Here is a 24,655-nt window from a genome sequence, read left to right on the forward strand (position 1 = left end):
ACATGTACTGTACGTTTGAGCTAAATTAGGCAAAGATATAACGATAAAATCTTTTGTTATTTCAGCAAAAAATACTTGTGAACAACAGCTTTTCTTTAAAAATAAAAGACCTCAACGCATGTTGGTGGATTTTCATAGGACAGCATTGTGCAATGTGAGCTCCCTTCTTCTTAAGCAAGAAGGTGAGCGAAAAACCTCTAAAAGCCTCTAAAATACTTCAGCCCATCTGAAAAAATGTCATATTGAGGCAGAATTGGATGGTCCATCCTGACCGTGGCTCTTCCACTCATTATGTGCAAAATTCCTGCCTGGACAGTTGGTTTGGCAGGGCAACAAGTTTTTATATGGGTAGCATAAGACAACTATATATATAATGGAGAGTACTGTGTGCCCACTGTAAGTGTGAATGAATGAGAGAGGATTCGGGAGCAGGTGTATTTATTGACACAAGTTTGGAGTGGGGACTGAAAAGGGAAGACATTTAGGCTGGAGGACCAGTCTGGTGTTGACCATGACCATTGTGGAGGTGGTCTAAGCCTGATACATCTTGCAAGGACTGCACTAAGATAGATAGATAGATATTTCTATTCCTATTTATTTTAGATAGCAAGAAATTAATCTGCCAGCTGATCATGCAGTATCTTTAGGCTCACACTTCTGGCTGTTGTAAGAGCAGGTTGGGAAGAAAGATGCTGCTGTGAAGGGAGTGAACGGGATCGTGGCAAGGTGTGTTTTGCCAGCTGAATCATGCAAAAGCAATTTTCCCCATTTTGAGAGCAAAATATAATTTATGACTGAAACCTGCTGTTGCCACTGAAGCGTAGGGAGCTGATCTGAGTTCAGAGATGGATGCTGCAGAGCCAGCATAGCTCATACAGCCATGTGCACAAAACCCTGGGCTGAATCCCCACACTTTCTCTAATGATGGACAATCCAAATTACAATAAACTAAAGTCTCAGGCTGCTTACATAAAGCAGATGGGAGACTGTCAGTGGGCGAAGGATCAGCCTCAAAATAAAGCCAAATTCACTTACCGTTCACTGAGGAGCCGCTGAAATGGTCACCTGGAAGGAGGAGACCATCTCAAGGAGCACCTTTGCTTCAAAGCCGTCTGCCAATGCTCCGTAAGTGGTTTACAACTTAAAACCAGGTGGTAGAAGAAATGCAGGGGAAAGCTGTTTATCAGAACCCCTGCATTGCCAGACGGTGTCATTAAAATAGAGTGGCTTATAAACCTTTTTATAGATTGTGTGTTTATAGAGCATGTGGATGTAGAGCATGTGGATACGTATTTATACATACTGTGTCTGTGGGTGCATTATTAAAAAAATAAATATATTTTTATATATATGGCTGCATGTATAAATTCCTTTTCTACTTAAAGTGAGAACAAACATAAAAAACCTTATTCATAAATGAAAGTGTTGGCATTGTCAGCCTTGGCATCCTCTTCTGGAGGGATGTCGGGAACTCGAGGCATCTGCGTTGTCTGCAGCACATAAGCGCCGGCACCAAACCAGACATTGGTCTTGTTCATTCGGGAACTCTCTAATAATAAGGTTTTGCCAACTCAAGGATTTATCATATCAAGCTTATTTTAATTATCAAATTATGCGGGGATGATTCTGCTGGGACGGCCTCACGATGCCCACCTGCGTTTGCTGAACAAGCAATTAATCCTCCATGGGATGGATGGATGGATCCTGGGTGGATCTCTCCTGGACGGAGAGATTTCCCCATGCCGTTCTGCCTTTTCCAGCCTTGGAAAAGCTTTCCCAAGCTCTCCAAGATGGATTTTAGGATATATACATATACAGACATATCCAGAAAGGAGCTTTTACAAGGTTTAGCTCCTTTAGTTTACAACAACGACATATTTTAATGTAATTTTTAAAACATTAAATATTATGTTCTTTCCTGGAAGGTTTTGAATATAGTTTGCAAAATGTGGCTTTGTTTCTAATTTTTTGAACTGAGCTTTTGAGACGTTATTCATATTTTGTCCATCAGCACCTGCAAGGTTGATGGTACCTTGTTACTGGGTAAGCAATCAAGAGAGAAACAATTTATATGCTTGGGTTTAGTGGTTCTAAGCTTGTATTTGCAAAGGTTTGTATTTTTGTGGGTGTCAAATTGACTTGTAATACTTTTTAAAGAATATTTTGAGATTATTTTAAGCTGGGGAAGTCAGCTAGGAATGGAGAGAGACATGGAAGGGGGTTTAATTCCTAGTTTCTCACTTTGCAAACGCTGCCTGAAGCTGAAGCAGACAGTGTTAGAGTCAAGAAGAGAGGAATTTCACACCCTTCTGTTTAGTCATGGATTTTTCAGGCAAAATATATACATTTAGACATCCAAAAGTATCTGCCTATCAATCGCATTGAAGCATATGGCTCTGGATTGCATGAGTTTTTACAATGGGAACACAAGGAGAATTGCTCCCATGTGGAGCTACGCTGGAAAAAAAAGGATTTTTCAGTTGATTTCCTACTTTATTTGGGGAATTTTCATTGTGTAAACAAGGTTTTCCTATAATGAAAGGCTGGGGCAGATAAACTCCTGGGGCTTATCTAGCTCCGTCTGGGAGGAGGTGAATGAGCTGATAAGGGTTTTCCTTTGCTCTTGTGATTTACTTGAGCATTTCTGAAGCAAGGATTGCCATGCTTTCGGGAAACAGAAAATGCCGTATTTCCCTGGCATGCAGTTCCATGCAAACAATTAACCATTTTGTTTTCCATTTCCTTTCTAATATGCTTTAATTTCCTAGTTGGACTTGATAAAAGCTGAAAGAGCACTGTATGCTACGTTTTACCCCTCTTTTTACCATCAGCCTTGCCTAATCCCCAGGAAAGAGGCGAGAGCATCATCCCTATCTTGGGGTTTTAAATGTTATTTTTTGGGGCTGCTTCTCAATTTTCACTGCGAGTAATGGCAATATCCCTGTGGTATACGACATCTGCCTCCTGGGCACTGAAATGCTGAGGTATTTTCATGGCTCTTGGCTTGCAAGCTGTGTGGGCGGATGCCCAACACCCTCCAGACCTCTAAACTGTGGCAAATTTTTTTACCTTTCATATCCTGTGATAGGGCAACAAATTTTCATGTATCATGGAAAAACCCACATCTTTGTATTGAGGCCTGAATCTTCACTGTCTTTTGATTTGAATTTCCTAATCCCTCAGTTTTGTGCTTTAAGACAGATGGGAAACTTATTATGTTTTTTATTTTGTGTTTTTTTCACGTGTCTCCTATTTTATTTCTTCTCTGGGTTCCCATGTTCCTCTTCTCTTAAGTTTTTCAACCTCCTGATCTCTTCTTCCAACCACCTCTTAATTTTACCACATGATTTTGGGGAGCAATAGCCCCCAGTGAGCATGATACGCTAGATAAGTGTGAGCTTGAAAATCATATTTAATGCTTTCTTCTCTAATTATGCTTTTTAGCATTTGGGTTTTCTTACTGTTGACCATGGCTGGATATGGTGTAATTCATAGTAGAGCATGTGGATGTGTAGAGATGTTTTCCAGTACCTCCAAGATGCTGTTGGGCTCATGGATATTTTCTCCCACTCAAGATGTATAAACCTTTAATTCTGCTGGGGATTAGAGCATGTTTGTTTAAAGTCCTGATAACAGAACTGATTCAACACTCCCTTAATGATAACAGGACTTGTTTCTCTGCACATTCAAATACAAAATTATGGATGTTTTCTGTTCCTAGCAGTAGGGTTTCCATCAAGCCTTGTGTCCCAGTTGGGAAGGTTTTCCTGAAGCTCAGCAAGCATATTTTAATCTTAAATTCATTCTTCTGTGTGGCATAAGCAATGTACGTACTCTGGGGTCGGTTGTAGGCAGGCAGGGTTTCTCTTTAATAGTGCTTAGCTGTCTCTTTACTAGAGTTCCTTTAATTTTCATATGTAAAAATGTTGGATATTCTGCCACATTCTGTTTATTCGGTACTCCCAATTTTACATGCTGATATGCCTCAGATAATGCTGTGTGATATTCAGTAAAGATTTATGCTCATATTCTGAGGATATGCATTTCAAAGTCTGGATCCACATTTTATATCTTTTTTTTTAATGTTTGAACATCACAAATTGTGTTTTATTCAGGTCAGCATGAGCATTTTAAGCTCTAAAAAGCACCCCTTTCAAACAAAAAAACTCAGACTAATATTGCCTTTTCTTATGAGCCACCTCCCTGCCTAGCCACATCTTTCTAAATACTGAATGCAGTAATGAAGTACATTATATATATGGGGTTTTTTCCCCTAAAGAGAGGAGAGATTAAGTCACTAACCCCCTTCTCTCCTGAGCTTCAGCTGAGTCAGAGAGGCCAAATCCACATTACGCAATTTTGCTGACCTGGCTGCTGCAGCGAGCGTGCTGCTGCAGCTATGGCAACACAACCCTCTTCTGATTTGGGTGACGGCATTTGAGAAGTGATTGTGCTCGCGCTGGCAGAACGAGTCCCTTCGGTGACATGTGGTGCCAACGCTGACATATTGCCAATGTCATCGTGGCCAAGGCAGCTGAATTGTTTCTAAATGCATGATTAGAAGCATTAATCTGCTCGTGGTGGCTATACAGCTCACCTGGAGAGCAATCAGTAGCATCTCACCCAATAATTAAATGAAAATATGGAGCTGCTGCACTCTAAAAGAACCTGAATGTCTTTTTTTGTTTTTTTGCGTAATTCCTTTTGCCGAGTTTGGGAGCTTGGTGCTCTCCTCTCCAGTGAACTTGCATTGCTCCACCTTCCAGCAGACCAGGCTTCAGCTATCCAGGGGTAGGAGGAGTAAATCTATACATTTTTCTTGGGAGTAAGGATGCCAAAAATAGGACTCTATGGACTTTACTGCACTAGAAACTTTTGTAGATAGTGGTAATGTCAATGATTTGGTTCTTGATGTAAAGATAGTCTTCTAGGAAAAGGACATTGGAATTTGCCCCTAAACATAACTTAGTTTTAAGTCAAGGTATAAATTTAAGCTGATTTTTATTAACCTCCAGTTTGAGGTTTTTTTGTTTGAGTGGGCTGTGTTTCGTATTGTCTTCATCTTGACCATATTTTTGTTAAATGAAAACCTCCTGTTGTTTGGATCTAATTCCTTAATATTCAAGTGCTCTGCAAGCACCCTGCATCCATCAAAGGATGGCAGAGACTTTATTGTCATACTCAGAAGTGAAGGAATATTTTGGATGTACATTTTAAGGCTACCTCCTGAATTGTGCAGAAAGATGAATATAGAATATAGAAATCATATACAAATCATATAGAAGATTAATAACTGAAACTTAATTGAGTAAGTTTAACATATACATATGGACAGCAATGATTTTACCCTAAAGCTTCTGCCCTAATGTGGACAATTTGCACGGTGTTCTGCAGATCAGCAAACACCCAAGGAATTACATCAGTCAATCACAAAGCCATAGTTATTTCTCCTGGGCTGTGATTCTGAAGGCAACCAAACCAATAACTGGAAAAATGCTAGGAAAAAGAAATAAGGGGAATTTTTTTCCATTTAAGCTTCGGAGCAATTGCTCTGGAATAGTTCCTGCTGCTGCGCCTGTCTTGAAATGAGAGTGTATATCTGAGTTATTGTGGAAAAGGTTATTAGTTGAGGACTTTAATCCCGCTTCGTATTTGGCCAACACAGCAAGAGGTTGCATTGGGGATGGAAGGGAGGGAGCAGCGGATGGACAGATGGGGGGAACAACCCCACAGCCCGGGAGTGAGTGTTTCTGACCCAGCCCAGAGGAAAAAGAAGAGCAGAGGAGGGAAAATTAGCCAAAATCCTGCAGCTGAAGAAACTGAGGCCAGGAGGTATGTGATGACTGGCCTCAGGTCATGCACCATCTGTGGCAGAGCTGAAAATGAGCCTAAAGAAGTAGAGACCTTGAACTCTGGTCTTTTATGGTCATTTACTGGGGTATATTAAAAAAAAAAAAAAAAAAACAGCTGGCATTGCTAATTAGTTATTTTGCACCGATCTTAGGAGTAGTAGAAGTTTTTAGTGTGCTCAAAAGAGTTTCACGGCAACATTCATTGTGCGGTTGCCAAGTGTCCCTCGTGGAGCTATGGATGTCTAGAGGGCTTCTAGAGCAGAGTGATGGCATGTGCCTGGTTTAGATGTATGCAGACTTAAAACTCTAGATAGTTGGGGGTTTGGGGGGAAGGAGGGGAGGGAATACGTAAAGCCCCCATACAAGTAGTTCAAAAAAGAGTCATGATAATAAATAGTCAAGCCAAGTAACATGCACCAGCCACCCATCACCACTAAAATAAGGCTGCTCTTTTATCATCATGGCAAGGTATATTGCTCTCCAGGTGCTCAGGACCAGTCCTGAGCGGGTAAAGCTGGGACTAATAGACCCTGCATGCGATTAAGCGGCTGTCAGGAGCAGGCAGTTGATAAATGATGCTGACTCCCATTACCGCTGCACGCATCGCCGTCTCTCTCTTTTAAATCAGTCAAGAGAAGCTCACGCTCGCTCAAGAAATATGCAGTCTTCTACAGTTGGCTGGATTGCTGTATAGAAGCTTATTTTCCTGACTTGCACTGAAAATGCAATGAGTCTTAGTCAAATACATGACTTTTAAATGCCTATAATTTAGCAGGGACTTGTGAATGTTATTCTGCATGCCTGCTGTGTCCTGGTTGCTCTGCAGGAACCTAATTTAAAAAAAACAAAAAAAAAAAAAAAAAGAAAAAAGAAAAAATAAAATTAATAATGCAGAGTTGTTCCTTATTTTCAGCATTTTTTTTTTCCAATGGGATGTGTTATGTTTTGACCCCAAAAGGCTTTAAGGCTGTTAAAAACTCCTTCTATGCCCGCACACATATGCATAGAGTATGTATCGTTGGTGTAAAGGTATATGAAATCTCAAATACTGAGTTCAGGACCTTGTAGTTTTTTAGCAAAAATTTCCTTGTGAGATCTCTCAAAGCACTTCAGGATCTTTAATTCTAAAAATAATATATGTAGAGTTCATGTTAATTTTGGGTGAGGAGAGTTGGAAGAACATACTTTTTTTTAAAGTTTTTTGCTCGTGTTAAAAATAAAAGCAGAAGCAGCAATAAAAATGAATAGGATTGTTATAAAGGTGCATCATATTAGTGTAATTTTGAGGATTTTTTTCCCTTTTTTTCTTTGATTCTGCCATCAAAATGTCTTGTGATAGAGAAGTAAAAATGCAGCTTAGATTGGTAGGGCTTTTTCCAACACAGGGAGTAAGGTACACTTGCAATATTGCTGTTTTGAGAGTGAGTCACAAGTCCTAAAAGCATATGATAAAAATTATGATTTTTAAACTCTACTTTCTTCCAGATGCCCTAAAATAATTTCTGCAAAAGACTTCTCGAAGTAATCCAGTTGAAAATCTATCTCAGAGGAGATAACCTTTATAAAAGAGCAAGGGTTGGGGTTATTTTGGTGGAAAATAAATAGGGTTTTTTTCCTTAGCATGAATTTGGGGACAGATTCTCACTTTTACTGTAAAGGGTTGTGGCTCTGCTGGTCTTAGAGCGGTGATTTCTGCTAGCTGGAGGTCTCTTCGTTAGTCCTTATAGCACCAGCCATTGATACTGTGAGATATAGAAGAGTAGAGCCCAGTGAAGCAGGAAAGGGAGTTATATTGCGTTTTCTGTGTAATGAAATGAGCATGTTGTACCACCGTTTTCTTCTAGCAACTAAATACTAAATATTAGTTGATGCAAATACATCATATAACACTTGAATGGCAAGCCAGGAAAAGGAAAGCAAGAAGCAATGATGTGTAGCATGCCGTGCATCCTTGGTAGGCATGGTCTGCCATATAGCTAACCTATGTCTGAGCAAAAGGCTGGTACACCTGAAACTAAAATGCTGTGCTGTTCCCTGTGGTTTAGGTTGTTCAAGTGGTTCTTTATCATTTTCTTTTGCATCAAAAAAAAAAAATACTGGTGGCATATTAGCAGAAGAGATGTTCATTTTGGTAAATGGTGCATCAGTTTCCATGAAACCCTTCAAATTTAACCTTTTTTTTTTTTTTTTTTGCTTGCATCCAGTATCGTTATAATATCTGTGGGGTTTTTTTAGGAGGAATATAGAGCAGAAGGAATTAGCTGGCACAACATCGACTACATAGACAACTCTGGCTGCATCAACCTGATCAGTAAGAAGCCGACAGGCCTGCTCCATCTGCTGGATGAGGAAAGCAAGTGAGTAGGAAACTGTTAGTTTTGCTACCGATATTTGTTTTTTCACTTAAAAAGTGTTTATCCTTAACCCTTACCTCTTGTGATTCTTCCTAGAAAGATGCTAATAGCTCGCTGGGTTGATTTATCTTATGTCTCTAGTTTTGTTTCCGAGGTGGTAAGGCAAACAGTGGAGAATCAGCAAGCTGTGCAAAAAGCCTTAACAAATAATAATTAAAATTCTGTTTCAAGAATTTCTTCTTTTAAAGGGAAGGGAAAAGGTTTCCTTTGCTTCTCTCCTCATTTCTCTTGCTGTCTCTTGTGGTGTAAGGAGGTGAAGATGCTTGAAGTTGAGCTGAGTGAAGGGAGAATCCAAGTGCATGAGTTAAAGCAGGTTGTGTGGGTGCTGTTATTGAGATGTAAGGTGGATTTATCGATTTACTTTTAAAAATTAAGCCAGAGTGAACTTGTATGTAGGGCACTTGTATGTAGGGGCTGCACTTCCATAGGGTTTCATGGGCATCATGGATGCAGCTCAGGTTTGCATCCTTGGTTATATCCATCCAGCTTGTCTTCGTAGAAGTTACCAGATGAGCACGTGGCTCCTAGGTCTGCTTTTGGGTAGAAACTTCTGAGTGTAAGGGATCTCCCGTTGAATGAATGTGCCGGTTTTCTCCATGTGAAAGGCAGGGAAAGGCCAGGCAGTTTTGCTGGCATCACCTCGGATCCGCGTGGCTCCGGTCCAGGGCACGAGCTCTCCTCCCACCATTTTGCTTGTGGGTTTCTCCTTCGTTTCTTGTCTCATTGACCAGACACACAGCAGTGATGTTGTCCCAGGGATACTGTACCAGGCTATAAAAGCTTAAATTAGCTAAAGTTGTGAAATGTACTCCCAAGTTGCAGATTTACATGAAGTTTGAGGATGGAGGATTAGCTTGCTCATACCAAGAGGCTCTGCTCAAGCTCTGTCCTTTTTCTTCCTCTCTCCTATACCGGGATCAGTCAAGTAACCCCTGAAGTTGAAGTGAGATTTGTAGGCAAAGCAGCTCAATATTTCCTGAATGTGTGGATACCCCATAGATACAGGAGCAGTCTAAGCCTCAACACCAATGACAGAAACTCGGGGTTTCAGGTAAACGCAGCTACCCTGAATAATTTCCATGCAATGGGCATACAGTGCAGTATACCACAATAAAAATACACCTATTTGTGCTTTTATGACTGATTGCAGACCATTACTAAATCAGTTAAGAGTTCTTCAGATGCCAGCTATACCTTGTATTTGTATATAACCACATGACAGCATACAAAATAGTGCTTGCTTAGTATCTGCAGGCACAGAAGTGGAAGCTCAGAATATCTGTATTTTCCCATTTGTGGTCAAGAAAGAAGTATAAAAGCTTTTTTGTTGGCTTTATGGCTATCTTCTTTTTAATTCTTTCCATTCAGTTTTCCTCAAGCCACAAACCAGACACTACTGGACAAGTTTAAGCGTCAACACGAAGGGAACTCCTACATTGAATTTCCAGCAGTCATGGAGCCAGCTTTCATCATCAAACACTATGCGGGCAAAGTGAAGTACAGAGTGAAGGTCTGTCACCCAGCTGTTCCCTAGCAGTTTTTTTCATTTAAATCATCTAGCTGTGTTGGGGAAGGAGAGCCCCAAATGCTCCACAGAGGTGTTTGGAAGAGGACTTGGCTAGAGAAGAGATGCGAGAGTTGGGAGAGAAGTATTTGGTGAAAAGCTAGGCTGAAATGAGAAGGTAGTGGGGATATGTCTTCCTGTTCTCCACATTGCAAGCTCTGCGAGTTGGCGTTTTGGGGAAGAAATTAGGGATGTGCACTGAGGTTAATGCTACGTCCCAACAGGGAGTTGAAATTGGGTATTTGGTAGCCTTTCTGGGCTTGGTTTGTGTAGAAAACCCAGTGTTTTTTTCATCATTAGCCATTTTTTTAATACAGGTTACATAAGCATAGGTCTCAGCATCTCACTGCTGCAGGTACTTTTTAAAATCCCATGCAAATGATTTCAAAGTTGACCCCATTTACATTCATGCCAATTATTAGCAGAAGGAATTCTGGTGGGCAGGTGAGCCTGTAAGAGAAACAGCCTCTGGATTTATGAGAGCAAATCTGTAACTGTGTTTCTGATGCAACAAATGCACATGCCAAATCCCAGCATCAGCTTCGAGATGCTTCAGAGAGCAGTGCTTTGGGATAAGACATTTATTTTCTGGACATAAAGAGGCATCTAATATGGGGGCAGAAAAAAAAGATAGAAGCAGGTTTCAATAGTCATGCTGTCCCAGGGGTAGCCTGTCATATCTTACCCAGCGTATCTTGTAGATGTTGTTTATTTTCCTCTTTTCTCCCTTCCTTTTTCTCCTTCCCTAGGATTTCCGTGAGAAAAACACAGATCATATGCGCCCAGACATTGTAGCTCTCCTGCGAAGCAGCAAAAACGCCTTTATCTGTGGGATGATTGGGATCGACCCGGTGGCCGTCTTCCGCTGGGCAGTCCTGCGAGCATTTTTCAGGGCGATGGTTGCTTTTAGGGAGGCTGGAAAACGATACGTGGAGAAAAAAACTGGTATGTGTTTTGGCCAATCTCCTAATCCTAGTGCCTGTTTTTCGCCAGCAATTTAGGTCTAATATATTACTACAGTAGCCTGACTTATTAGGAGCTATTAATCTATTTAAAAACTCATTAAATAGTGTGCAGATTTTTGCTATGCAAAAGTTACATTTAAAGGTACATTTGGATTTTAACACATCATAAGAAAAGATTTTCACTTTACTGCTGCTTTAACTTTTCCTTTTTGTAGGATGCATGCATAGGAAAGTCTGAACAATTCAAACAGAGACATAAAAATTATTCAGCAAATAAGGCAGATCACTTTTGCTAGGAATTCTTGAGCTGTTAGTTACATCTGGAAACAAAAAAAGGCGATAATTCTTCTCTATAGTTTTTCACGCTGTTCACCCTTTAAGCTGCAAGAGAGTGTGTCTCTTGTCTAGCAAAATTCATTGCTTTGCAGTCATCCAGAACCACCTCATGCCAAATGTGGGGGCATTAAATTAAAGGAAAGTAACGGTGCATCATCATGCTGTGGCAGGCAATACCTGGCTGTGCTTTTAGACCATTTCTCTGCATAAAGCAATTTTGGAAAGATGGGTACAAGCTATTACTATTAATTTCTGGGCAGAAGAGGGCTTGAAATTCATGATGAAATTAGAGCCTCAGCAGGGAAAATGTCAGCTGAGTTAAAATAAAGCATGGAGCCGCACTGTGAATTTTTTTTTAGTTGGAGAGGTGTGTAGCAGGGAGAGCCAAGGAGCCTGGGACAAGGAACGTAGGTATGGAAACCGTACAAGTGGAAAGAATAATTTTCTTGTTTGGGGCGAATAATAGCATTGCCAGAAGAGCAGGTGGCAAAAATCGGCTTTCAGCTCTTGAGGCTCTTCCTCTCAAACCGCTTGGATGCGATGTATGAGAAAAAAATCTTTCTGGTGAACCTGGGTCTATCTGGCACATCAAAGCAGCATTTATGGACAGCAGAGTTTTGTAATGCCAAGAGGTAGATGGCAAAGATATTTGGCATTGGGAGAAACATCACTCGAAAGAGTTGGCTTCCAAAAATCCATATTTGCATTTTCCTAGCATCACCTTTTCATCTTGCATAAAACCCAGGCTGAACTAAAGTAAGCTGATCAAGGAGATAATAAAAACACGTTCAGTCTTGGGAAGTAAGAGCTAATTTCAAGCCCTGCTTGGCTTTCTGTGTCTCTGGCAATTGGTCATGCCTGCCATGCTTGTCTCCTCACTAGCTAGCTTTACGCTTTCCAGTCTTGAGTTTGCGGCAATAACTTGCTTATATCTATATGTTATAGAGACATATATCTCTCTCAATATATAGGTATAAAATAGAGTCCAGGAGGTTTTCAGACAATTCTGAGACTCGGTTCTTGCATCGCCTTTTCTTTCCATACCAAAACTAACCAATACACAGTAATGGATGAGTTTCTAAATCTTTTCTAGCATGTGGTGCTGCTCTTTTATCTGTCTGGTATCCTTTAGTTTGCTTTCAAACGTCTTTGTGCTTTGTAACCTCTGGTTTTTGAGTAAAAAAAAAAAAAAGAAAACAAAACAAAACCCCTCAGAAAGCTGGATAAGGTTTGTCTTAAACTTCCTGACAATCTTCAGATAATTTATAACCTGAGTTTCTATATGCATCTTCAGCCTGAATTGGGAAAAAGTCATGAGAAAGTCACTGTTATATAGGCAGAACTAGTGGGAGGAGATTACCTAAATCTAATTCCCATGTTGAGGTATACCTTATCTGTAGGGAAAGCTTGCCCTACAAGCAATGGCAGAGCTGGGACTACATGTTCAGCTGCCTCTGCCCTCTCTGGAGAGGTACCCATCATCTCCTAGCTTGACTTCTGCCCAGGTAGTGGTAGCAGTTGGCAAGGTGAGATCTGTGGCAATGTTTTCATCATGCTTTTGCTGGCAAGACCTCAGGCCCATCTTCTGTTCCGTTGTCCTTCTCCAAAATCCCATCCATCTTGCCAAAGCACCACAAAGCAGATGGCTGTAGAAGAGGTGGACCTCAGCAGAAGGCTTGGCCAGTGTCTGGACAGTGGGGTGGGCTGGTGTGGCACGGCGGATCCACTACCTGATGCTGGTGTCCCTCCTGCTCCCCGAAATAATCCAGAAAAGCCCCAGACTGATGCTTTGCATCTATGGCAGAAAGCATTTATGAATTATTAAAGGATCACTAAAATTATCCCACCTCAATAGACAAAAGCAGACAACCAAAGACAGCGTATGTTTTTAGGTTTATTTTGGTTTTTTTACCAAACTTTGTTGGCTTTAATTAGCCTGATTCGAATGCCTTACTGCCCACAGATGTGTAGCTTTTGATAAAATTATAGTAGATTATCTGAGAATAACTTCACACATGTATGTTCATCCAAGTGTGCACGCTTAATATTTGTATATAATTTTTAAAAAGGTGTGCTGCCCTGTTCTTTGTTTCTGAGGTCCTGTCTGTTGCTGCTACCATCCATCAGGCAGGTGTAATTAATGAGTCGGAAAATATCTGAAGCATGCTTTTTTTTTATTTAAGGTTCTTTGCCCTCTTTTGTCTTAACCCCAAATGGATCTCCCTTGCTTTTACCTGTTTGAAGGCCTGTCTGAGTCATGCTTGCAATACCCAACGGAGATTTTAATGAACAATCTCTGGTGTATGTATAAGCAGCTCTGCAAAGTTTTGCTCTGCTTTCTTTTTGCGTCATCCTGTTGGTTGTCTTCTCCATGTCAGCAGTGCCAAACAGTGCTACCGCTGCTTCTGTAAGGATAATCAGCATTTTTTCCTGCTGGCTTTGGAGACTCCTCTCTTTGTGCTCCTAATATCCTCGTAGCGCAGCTTTTAGTGACTGCACGATTGTCCTCGTTAACCTGGAGGTGAAGAGCAGCAAAGCGGTGTCACTGTGAATTCTGTTTGGTACCTTTCTCTTCTACCCGAGAGATACCTCTTATGGTGCTGCCAACCCTCCTTGGATGAAACGCACTGGGATCTGGCAAGCTGCAATTAGCTGAAGGGTGGACGTTTTCAATAATTTGATTTCTTAATTATTATTGTTGAGTTTATCAGGGGGGATTGAGGTGGTCCAAAAGAACTACGCATTTGAACTAGATTTGTTAGTGAACTTTGATTAAAGGAACATTATCAAGCTTTTTAAGAAAGAAATTTTTTTGCTGTATCATCGATACAAATTTATGACACAAAACCCCCTAATTCTATGTTAGTGAAAACTTGACAGAAGAACTGGTGCTGTTCGTATAAGCCAGGCTGTGGAGACTCTCAGCTTTCTCATCTTGGTTTTGCTGGACACAAACCTAAATCCTCGCTCTGACAAAGGGTTCATGGTCCTGGCGCCCTGTGCTCCCTTGATAGGCTCTGCGTTTGCATTAAGCCAGCAAGGGTTGCTCTTTGCATTAGTGCCTGTTGTGGCTGACCTACATGATGACAGGGTCTCAAAAACAATCCTGTTGACTTCTGCAGATTTATTCCTGAAGCCAGGCACCAAAAAAACCACACACCCCCAAAAAGAATCAAGCCCCCCCGCCCCTGTATTTGCCAAATAAAGGTGATAGCAACCAAAAAAATGATCTTTGAGGTCCCACTGAGCAGTATGAAGTGGTGTTAATGCAAGGAAGATGCCCCTTGATAGTGTTCCTCTGTAAAGTTCAGCTCAGTCCTTTCTGATGATTTAATGCATTGGTATCAAATGCTTCCGTACGTGCTGACACAAGGTAACTCCTCTGTGACCTCATCATGCCTCAACGGGAGCATGACGTATCCCATGACTTGGCCACCTAAACGATGATGCAGAGGTGCTGCCTGATTGCATAGAGTCACCTGTGTAACCTCTCCTCCACCCTATGGTCAGAGCTGGGCCATCAAAAGTCCTCTTGGCCACGCAACGATGGTTTCTTCCAACTTCTGACCTCAAACCCATCCTACCTAACTCCAGACTCTGTGTCCTCTGCCCTTGAGGAATACAGAACCCTTGCTTAATACAAATAATTTCTATTTTTCCTTTTGATTGCCAATATCTGAGCAAAGCACGCCTCTGGGATGCAAGATGAGAATATGAGGTGGCCGTGTCCGGGAGCGTCTGCGCAGGGAATTGCGGATAACGCCTGGCAGAGGCACAGGAAGGATTTTAAAAAACAGTTAATAAAAGTAAAGATTTATCTAATCATCTACTTTTTGCCCAAATAATTGCAGAATGATTATAAAGTGATTATGCTCTGGCTAATAAGGCTTATAAGTGGGGTTGGGATGCGGTCCAGCCCATCGCTCTGTGCCACGACACCGTGTTAGGAGGAAACTGAGGTTAAATTGTGTTGAGTGTGAAAAACACATGACCCTTGAGCTCTTGCGTCCTTCGGGCTTGTTCTTTAGCCTCTCCTGATTTCTGCTTATATAATCTTTCTCTTCTCTCCATTTTTTTTTTTTTGTTGTTTTTATTTTGCTTCCCCAAGGGCATGATGATGCAGTGCCATGTGCGGTTTTGAAAAGTGTGGATAGTTTTAGCTTTCTCCATCACCCAGTTCATCAGAGGAGCTTAGAGATCCTGCAGAGATGCAAGGAGGAGAAGTACAGTAAGGCTCCACCATCCGCCCTTCCCTCTGATACAACACTCACATGCCAAGAAATGGAAACCAGGTGCATTCAGTGTAGAAAGGGTTAAAAAAAATGCCCGAGGAGCCTTCCAGGATTGAACCAGCTGCCTTATAGCAATTTTGAGCCTATCAAGAAATTATTAGGCAGAGTTTGAAGAGTAAAATTAAATGCAAACCCACATCTCTTGAGATAGCGCATCATTTTGTTGGCGATTTCCCCGTTTACTCGCTGACATTAAGTCAAGATGCTGATGCTAGGGGTATATGTTGTGTGGTTTATTGTTGTTATCACATGTGTGATAATATGTTCAAAGCACTGCAAGTCCGGTAGGAATATTCCTGGTATAAGGCACGTGGCTGATACAACTGGAATTTGACTATTTGGATTTTGTTGGACTTTGAAAATAACTTTAGCATGTGAAAATATTGTCTCCAAGGGCTTTTACTAAAACTAAAGTATTTGGCAATGTTATTCTACAGAATAGGTTGGGTAAAGATGCACTTGGTCTCCATTTCTTCCTCCTCACTCCTCTGTCACATAATAAAACTCATCCTGCATGACAACACGGACACTCTTGCCTGCACTACTGTATTTTTTATATATATATATATAAAAATATATATATATTTGGTGCTCATATCTTTAGATATATCATTTTTCTGCCATTATTCTTTTCCTTCATGTTGCACATTAAAGCTTACAGAAATAGAGCACTGCTATATGCATTCTTCAAGGGCAAATCCTCAGCCCAAGTTGCTAACATAAACATCGTGCAACATAGGAGTAAATGCAAAACACCCAGGTTTTTTCTGCAGAGCTGACCACGGTAAGTACAGTAGTTGTGTGTTAAGTCTTCACAAATACGCTTTTCCTGCTAGAAACCTTATATCAGATTTCCATGCTTCCTGCAGCACATAACGTTGGGGGAGCAGAGGTGTTTTAATTCTTAATTTAGACTTTAATTCTTAATTTGGACTATGTTATTTTTTCCTACAAGTTCCCACTATTGCTACTATTGCTACAAAGAAATATAAAGCAGGAAGACAAACACAGCACTAGATTTTATTGAGTGGTGTTGTGCTAAGTGACCTTGCTGATGCTACTGAGAAACTATTGAAAAGGAAGACGATTATCAGTAGAGTAACTTTAATTGCAGTTAATTAATCAATTTTAATTTGTAGGTTAACTCAGCAATATGGGAAGTTGCGGGGGGGGCCTTGATTTGCAGTTGCTTAGGCGTGAAGAGGGAAATTCATACAACTCAAGAGCCACTTAGGAACAGAGCTTTAACTTAATGTGAAGCAGTGAAGTTGAGCTCAGTGTTGAGCTCAACATGTTCAAACCTCACTTATTATAGGCTATTCCACATAGCTTGGTCTCTCTTAGGATAAAACCAACACATGGATCCGAGAGTAACATTGCTGTAGTTTGTGAATTGGCTGAGAGCATCCGACCTGACAAACAAGTAATTCATGTTCTGCATTCAGAAATCTTTCGCGTCTTCCCACAGGGTGTGCTCCTGCAAGCTGCTTCCCGAGGCTTCATTTCTTTGGCAGGCTAAACGGGGGTTGGAGCGTGTATCATTTTTGGGTCCTGAATTTAGTGAGCTTGCGGGCCCCGCAGGCGAGGATGCTCAGGCTGAGGTTGGCCCCAGCGACTCTGCTTTTCCCAGAAGTCAGATGAGGTTATGCCCATGTCATCTTTGAGAGAGGGACCAGATAGATCATCTCCTTGTCTTGAATTGTGCAGTTAGTTCTAGCTATGCACAAAGAGAGGAAACAAATTGATTTGGTGAGTATATTGAGATTCCCTTTAGGTCACTTGGTATTCAGCTTGTGTAGCTAACTGATCGCCCTTCCCTTCCCATCTCAGCTGCTTTGCTGGTGTCTTTGAGTCTGTCAATTAATTTATGGTCTTCCACCAGAGCAAGGCACTGTGTTTAGACATCTCTGAGTTCAAGACCAAAGCTCTGCTGGTTGACGTTCATGAGTAGGGAGCAGACTGGGATTATCCAAAGCTCTTCTTGATGAAGGCAAAGACCTGTTAGACAGATCAGTCTGTCTTTCTGAAACACTACAGCTGAAGAAAAGGGAACGTGCTTGAAAAATCAGAATAATTTTCTTCCTGAAATGTAAAATAGATAAGCCTGCAGCTGAGCTGGGTGAAGGGAATGAGTCGTTTCCATTCACAACACTGTTCCTTGAATGCAACGTATTAATATATACGATTTAATAGCCTGTATTCACTAAAGAGAATACTCAAAGCCACATGAGACTCATCAGCTTAAATCTAAAACCTTTTGCCTTTCATTTCTAAAAAATCCCGCTCTATTTCCCAAAAAAGGGGCTACATCAATATGACAACTTTTATTTGGCTGTGGCATGTATGTATTTCTACTTTTAAGAGCCAAGTGACGGCACAATGTAGAAAAGTCTTTTTTTGGGGGGTGGTATGTCTAAAGCAATCCTCTTTAACCCAGCTTGTGCACCACAACTTTTATTAATCAAAGTCACTTAAGATGCTAAGCTGGCAGAATTACGATGCGGTTTTAATGCAGCTATCGTCTGGAAGCCCGAAATAGAAGTTCCCTTTTCCTGAGCAATGCAAGGTGCGGATGCAGTAATATTTTGCTACAACCTTGTCTTCATAACTTCGGCTTGGCTTGTTGGGCTAGATGGTGTTTGGGGCTTTTTCTCAGGGATTTCTTTGGTGGGGAGTGCAGGGAAGTAAAGGAGGACAGAGTTTGCTCCAAAAAGAAGAGCATGGAATAAAAACAAAAATCTGAGAAATACCAGTGAAAGCCCATTTTTCATGAAATGCTTTAGGTTAGAGAAGCCTTCTGTGCCTTAATGGGTAAGTATCCAGGCATATATACTATATAAAAAATAGACACAGCTAGATGTTAGGTGCTTTCTTAGTGTAAAACTAGGTACAGAAAATAGTAATGCAATATTTTAAGCAGATTCCTGATTATTCTCTTTTTTCCCCCCCCTTTACAATTGGGTTTCTGTGCTCTAAACAAGTCACTTTTGGCACAGAAATGCCAGTCTTGAAAGAGGTAAAAGAATGCTCCTAAGATGAGAAATGTAACAAAAAATGGCTTAAATGGCAAAAAGGGGGATTAAAAAGAGAGGTTTGACCTCTAGTCATAGCTAGGCACTTGGATAGATTATCTGGCTTGCTTTCCAAAAACCTCCAGAGTTGGAGATTGCAAAACCTTCTCAGCAGGAGTGACTTGGTCCTGCCTTGGAGCACAGGCAGGATCAAAGATGACCTGTGGCAGCACTTCCTGGAATTTTCTTTTGCTCAGATTTCTAGGATATTTGGACACTTTATATACAATAATTTAACCAAGCTGACTATCAGCCTTTTCAGGCATCTCCTGCCCAATGTTCAGGCTTCAAGACAACCTGTTATAATATCTCAACAGGTAAAGGAGGACAGTAGATATCCTGTTAAAGGGATGTCACCTGTTGAGGTTTGGTAGGAATTAATCTTCACCCTAGAAATTTCAGGCTCTGAGGAATAATATTTCGGCAGGACGGGCTCAGATCTCTGCATATTCACTTTGCGTTCATCTTCAGAATAAAAAGATCCTTAGGACACCTTTTAGCTCAGCATCTGGGCTATATTAAATAGGAAAATGATAAATGCGGGGAGGAGGGAATATGGTATTGCTTCTTCCTGTTCTGTTACAAACTATAGTTTAGACTTCTTTTTTTTCAGAGAGGGTTTGTTTCCATTTTTTTTTCCACTACAGAAACCTCAGGGTAAAGGAATACACTTTTTTTCCCATATTCAGGTGAGCACTGCGATGTTTCCTGTCTCACAGCAGTGATTTCGAGACAGTTAAAAAATTGCTCAGCTGTTTCCATGTCAAATTCAGACTTATCGGGTCTTTAAATAATCTGTAGTTTAGTGACTTGAAAAGTGTTTTGTTGTCTAGAAAAATTGTCCTCTGTCTTCCTAAATGCTTGGTTAGAAAACATTTCCACTTTGGGGAAGATAACAGCTTGAAGTCTGCTTCTGTAACCATACATGATAACTTCCTTGGCTATTTATTAAATATAAATTGCTCTAAAACTACCCCTATCAAAGGATACAGGTTCAATAGGCAATAAAGCTCCCTGTGCAGTATATACTACTCGCTATATGTGTCCTTGTCCATGTATCTGTAGGACGGGAAGAAATGTGCAAGGAATAAATGACCATTTTTCCAAGCACCCTACTTATGTCCAGGTGTTTTGCCCGTGCAAGCAACTCTGTTGTCCCATGCACAGCAGAGAGCTTAGGAATATTTTGGACATGCAGGACATGGGTGGCGGGTCCCCCCCATCACAGCGACCTCTTCCTTCACACTGTTTGCTTACTAGCTGGGACAACATGTGCCTAACACACCGTGCATGTGTGGGAGGGGAATTAGTAGGTTTGAGCAAACAGCATTACTCATAAGGGTGATGACTTTGTGGCAGAGAGGTAGAACTTAGTGGACGACGGGTATGTTGGCATCCTTGGCACCCTTGTATGCCCAGCATGTGCCATGACATGTACATGCTCCTCCTTGCTGTAGTCAGTGCTAAGCTATGGCTGTGCTAATTGCCTTTTGGTGAAGAGCCAGGTAGAAAGTTTTTTTTTTTTTCATGTGCTGCTTTAGGTATTACTCGGAAGAGCCCGCGGACACCGCTCTCAGATCTCCAGGGAGTAAATACCATCAATGAGAGGACCCAGCGGTAAGTCTCTTGCATTTTTTTACATTGGCATGACAAGGAAATCTGGGATGGGAGAGCACTGTCTTTCGTTATAAATGATTGTATTAAAGTTTCTCCCAGCTTACTTATTAATTTTGTCTTCTCTTTGTTCTTTCTCTGCTATGTGATCATATCTAAGTATCTTTACTTGACTAAACGGCAGGCAGGGAAAGCAACTTTCCTGTGTCAGAAGGCAGCAATTGCAGGTGGTGTGGCATACGAGGTGGTAAGATGCTTGCAAAAAACCCCTAATGAATGTGCCGATATCAAGGAAATGAAAATTTACTGGGGATTTTTCTGGTACAAAAAAACCAATTATGTGTTTGGGTGCAGAATTGCATGCAAGCGGTGTGATGATGGCTCTAGGCGCCACTGAGTGTGGAGGACGTGGGAAGTTAGGGGCCTTGAGTTGGTACCTTGTCAAATGTTTCCTTGTTTTTAAGGGAAAGAAACATGTTAACTTCAAAAAGGTTCAATTTTTACAGTTTTTATGTACAGTTTTATTTTTTGATCCTTCCTTGAAGGTTCTGGCCATTCAAGCAACTACTTAACGAGACCTTTCTGCTTGAGAGTCAGGTCTATACTTTGAGATGCAGATGTGTGCCTCTTCTGCAAAAGGTTTTCCAAATCCATTTCAGAATTAAGTTACTTACGAAGCAAAACATCTTCATTTCAAAGGGATATCTGGGCACTCATCCTCCTCCTTTTCTCCAACTACTCTTGTGCTATCTCTCTGCAGACCCCAGAAAGTCTGATTATCCAAATACTACCTCTAAAAGGGTACAGTGCCTCTCTGCTTCCCTCTGAGGAGATGTGTGTGTGTGCTGGGGAAAGATACGATCAAAGCAACCTCAACTCCTAAAACAATTGCTTGGAGCTGCAGACATCCAGGTGTAACTTCATGGCTGCTCTGAGTTTCTCAAGAAGTCCAGAACAAGTCAAGAGTAGTCTGACACTGTCTCCTGAAACATGTCCATCAAATCCCCTGTAATGGTCCTTCCATCTCAGTGGGCTTCCCTTCCACACAAAATAAAATATCCTCCAAATATATCATTAAACCTCATTTTTTACTGGCTTTAATGCCAAATGGCCAAGACAGAAATGAGACACAGGTTGTTCCGTTGTTTTTTTTCTAGGGCAACAAAAGTGGCTTTCATTGTCTGGCTTTGTTCAGCATGTGCCCTCTGATTGCCATCAAGACTAGAATATCCCTCTTGCCCTGAATTTCTTCCCTTTGAGAGTGGTGGTAGCACCCTGCTGAAGGAGAACTGAATATTCTCATAACATTACAAGTTGGCTTATTTTCAGTGGTCAAAAAGGATGTGATTTCCATAAAATTGTTGGATTGAATTCACAAATTTGTGCCACTTCTTGAGTTTGGGCAGAAATCCAGCTTGTGCAAGCAATCTCACCCTATCGTGGGAAGGTGATGCAACCCTGGTTGTCCTCACATCAGTCTTTCCCACCCCTCCTTTTTTTCTTTCTCCTAGTGCTATAGCTGCTACAGCTCTAATCTGTTGGGTTACGACAATAGTAGGTACATGGTAATGTTTGAGGCAGAGAAGGTTGGTGTCTCCAGAGGTGACGTTCGCTGTTTCTAGCATCTCTGGTTGCGCAGGTTTCCCTAAATGTGATGTAACATGAAACTTTGTCCCTGGGAGATCTTCACATGTAGATAGGCGAAGTTCTGCAGTTTCTCTAGCAAGCCTTCAAATCTGATGTTGGTGCATGAAGAACATCTGCGAAGTGGGATGGGGCGAGCTCCAGCTTTGGAGGCATGTTAGTGCGGCAGCTTGGGCTGCCAGCATTTTCATAGCCCAAAACATTTCAATTATCCCAGCAAGGGGCCATTGTAAAGGCAGGGAAGCTACTCCTGTCCCAGGCAACAAGGGGGATGTATTTATTTACTGTGGAGTTCAGTCTGTGGTCAGCTCTATTTAGTTGACTTAACCCAAGCCAGCATAGCAGACAAGTTGCCTTAAAGAGCTAGGATCAAGGGTAGCAACTACTGTGTCTTTCTTCCATCATCCTCAGAGGTTGCATCCTAACAACAGGGTCAGGACAGACAGTTTATTCCCTTTACTGATATATTTGCAGAAAATGTACTTTTGAAGCTGTCCCAACTCCTGTGCTCCTCCTCGTGTGGTGCCTCAGTAGCACGGTCCATGATCTTTGCTTCTCTTGGGCATCATCAGTGATGGGTCCCCAAATGTCGTCTGTGCTCCTTCCTTCTGAAAGCACAAACGGGGTCTCTTGTAAGATCTCTAAAGTACAGCCTGCGCTTTCGGAGTAGGCAGGTGATTTTTATACCTTTCATTGAAGATGATTTTGATCTGAAGAGTCATGATTTTGATCTGAGGAGTCATATCACATTTGATAAATGTTGGTATTTCAGTTAAATTGCCCTTGTCAAGCAAGAAGGGGTAAATACATGGGTGAAGGTAACATATAGAAGAGAGCTTTACTTTAACAGCTTTCCAGCAGATAGACCGGCAAGTGATTTATGGAGCTAAATTAAACAGGAATTTGCTTTCAAAGCCATCTCGTGATCATGTGGTCCCTGATAAGTCTGCAGTTGCACATCCAACCCACAGGATAGCCCGGGGCTTGCTTCTAAAAGCAAATTTGAGGCATGACATCACTCAGGAAGTCATTGCGGAGAGTTTAGTGAGCCCAGTGCTCTCCTCTGATCTCAGAAGAAAGTGGACGGGTGGTTTGCACATGGTGGGGGGTGGAAACCAGGCTTCAGCAGAGTGTTGGAAAGCCGGCATGCCTTGGAAGTCCCTTCACCAACCATCGAGTAATGAAAGCCATGCCATCACTAACCAAAACCTCTCGGGCTGTCCGTTTTCCTGCTGGTTTATGTTCATTGATGAAACTGTTTTATGTGCAGTGATATCTAAGTGGCATGCAGGAAAGCAGGTGTTGATCAGTCTGTCTTGAAACAGTTGATTGGGCTTGGTGAGATGATTGACCTCCCAACTACCAAAAAGCCTGCATCAGTCACCATATGCATGTATACATCCTAAAGTGTCCATAATAAACAGCTGTCTTTTTTTTCCCCCAAAACCACATGGGAGTTTCTAGGGATTTCTATTCTGTAGTCTTGTTCAGAGTCCATATATCCACAGCTGGTCTCAAGCCTGAGAGTGCATTAAGGCTGGCCAGGATTAATGATGGGTTGTAGATCCCAAAAGTGGCCATTGAGGTTTAGTGGTACCCATCAACTGGTGATTTTTTTTTTTCCTCCTGCAAATAGGTTTTTGAAGGATGGGACCTTAGCTGTGGAGAGAAAGAAGGTGGACAGGAGAGATCACCTGGATATTAAAGCTTCTCGCTGGCCTTCCTTGAATCAAATGGGCTGCTTAAAAAAAGCAGGTCAGGGAGTGCTCAGCCAGGGGTTTACTTTGCTGCAATTCATCCTTTCTTTTAGTAGTGGTATATGTCAAAATGCTGATTTGATAGGACTAGGAAGGAATTTGAGAAGTACTGCGGCGAGGCAGGAAGGCGACTTGCACTCCAGAGTCATGTTGCTCCAAGGATCTGGCTTCAGGCTTTGGGCTGGCTGAATGAACAACTTTACATGCTTTATTTTTTAATTTCCATGCGGCACTTGATATTTGTCCTTCCTCCAAATCAAGACTTTTAAGACAAAGGGCTGCCTTGTTGCTAGATCTCAGAAGTGACCAGTGCCAGAGGCCCCATTTAAACCACGGTGTCCTTCAGCATCCTCATGACCAGAAGACTGGTGCTGCATTGAGTCTCGTCCTATTCCTTTTCCTCCTGTCTAAGATAGCTTGGGGTTGGGGGGTGGTTGCAGACCCCACATCCTCCCTTAGATCACCTTTATTTCATATGATGGTTTCTGCAAGGCTGATAGAGAATTTAAAATTAGAAAAAAGAAAAAAAAATTGAACTTCCCCCCCACCAAAACCCCACCACCAAACCAAGAGTATTGCAGTTGGGTCCAGCCCAGGAGAGGCTTCGCATAACCCCAGACACCATAGGAAGGCTCCTCAACTCTGGAAATTATTTGCCCTGATGTGAAGTTTTGTCAAGTACCCGTTTCCCTTCCTCCAAGGGAGGATTTTCGTTCCTCTCACCATTTCCTTCAGTCCTTCTGCAGCCAGGTGAGTGTTTCTAGAGAACAAAGCAGCTCTCCTTCACAGCAGAGAGGACCAAATAGGGCAAGTGATTTGTGATCAGGTCCCAGTGATTGATTTTGGGCCAACCCATCAGTCCAGCTGTGGCTGGCATCCTTCATTTGTGGCAGATAATTAGTTTATTGCAAATGATATTTGGTTGTTCTTTTCCTAATGAAATCATTGCATGAATTAGAAAAAACAGAGTCAGCATCATCTAAAGTTGTGACTGAATGATGGCAAGGCTGATGGCAGAGGTTATAGTCTCATATCCTTCAGACCACTGGGGTATCTGCAGACTGCAGGTCCCAAACCTTGTGACTGGGAGAACTGGGAGCTGTTACTCTCCTGTTGATAGTTTTGATCCTTTTATGAGTATTTGAT

General features: G+C 41.6%; 1 protein-coding gene across 2 annotated transcripts in view; it reads left to right on the forward strand.

Annotated features, from left to right (window-relative positions):
* The window catches only part of MYO9A (myosin IXA), a 191,141-nt gene that overhangs the window by 129,559 nt on the left and 36,927 nt on the right, over nt 1-24,655 (forward strand). For both annotated transcript variants that reach the window (XM_075045734.1, XM_075045735.1), the window contains exons 12-16: nt 8,088-8,209; nt 9,635-9,776; nt 10,580-10,775; nt 15,240-15,359; nt 20,036-20,111. In XM_075045734.1, the coding sequence (XP_074901835.1) occupies nt 8,088-8,209; nt 9,635-9,776; nt 10,580-10,775; nt 15,240-15,359; nt 20,036-20,111 (656 nt within the window). The remainder of the gene's footprint in view (nt 1-8,087; nt 8,210-9,634; nt 9,777-10,579; nt 10,776-15,239; nt 15,360-20,035; nt 20,112-24,655) is intronic.

This window comes from Buteo buteo, chromosome 13 (genome assembly GCF_964188355.1).
Source record: "Buteo buteo chromosome 13, bButBut1.hap1.1, whole genome shotgun sequence".
Lineage (NCBI taxonomy): Eukaryota > Metazoa > Chordata > Aves > Accipitriformes > Accipitridae > Buteo > Buteo buteo.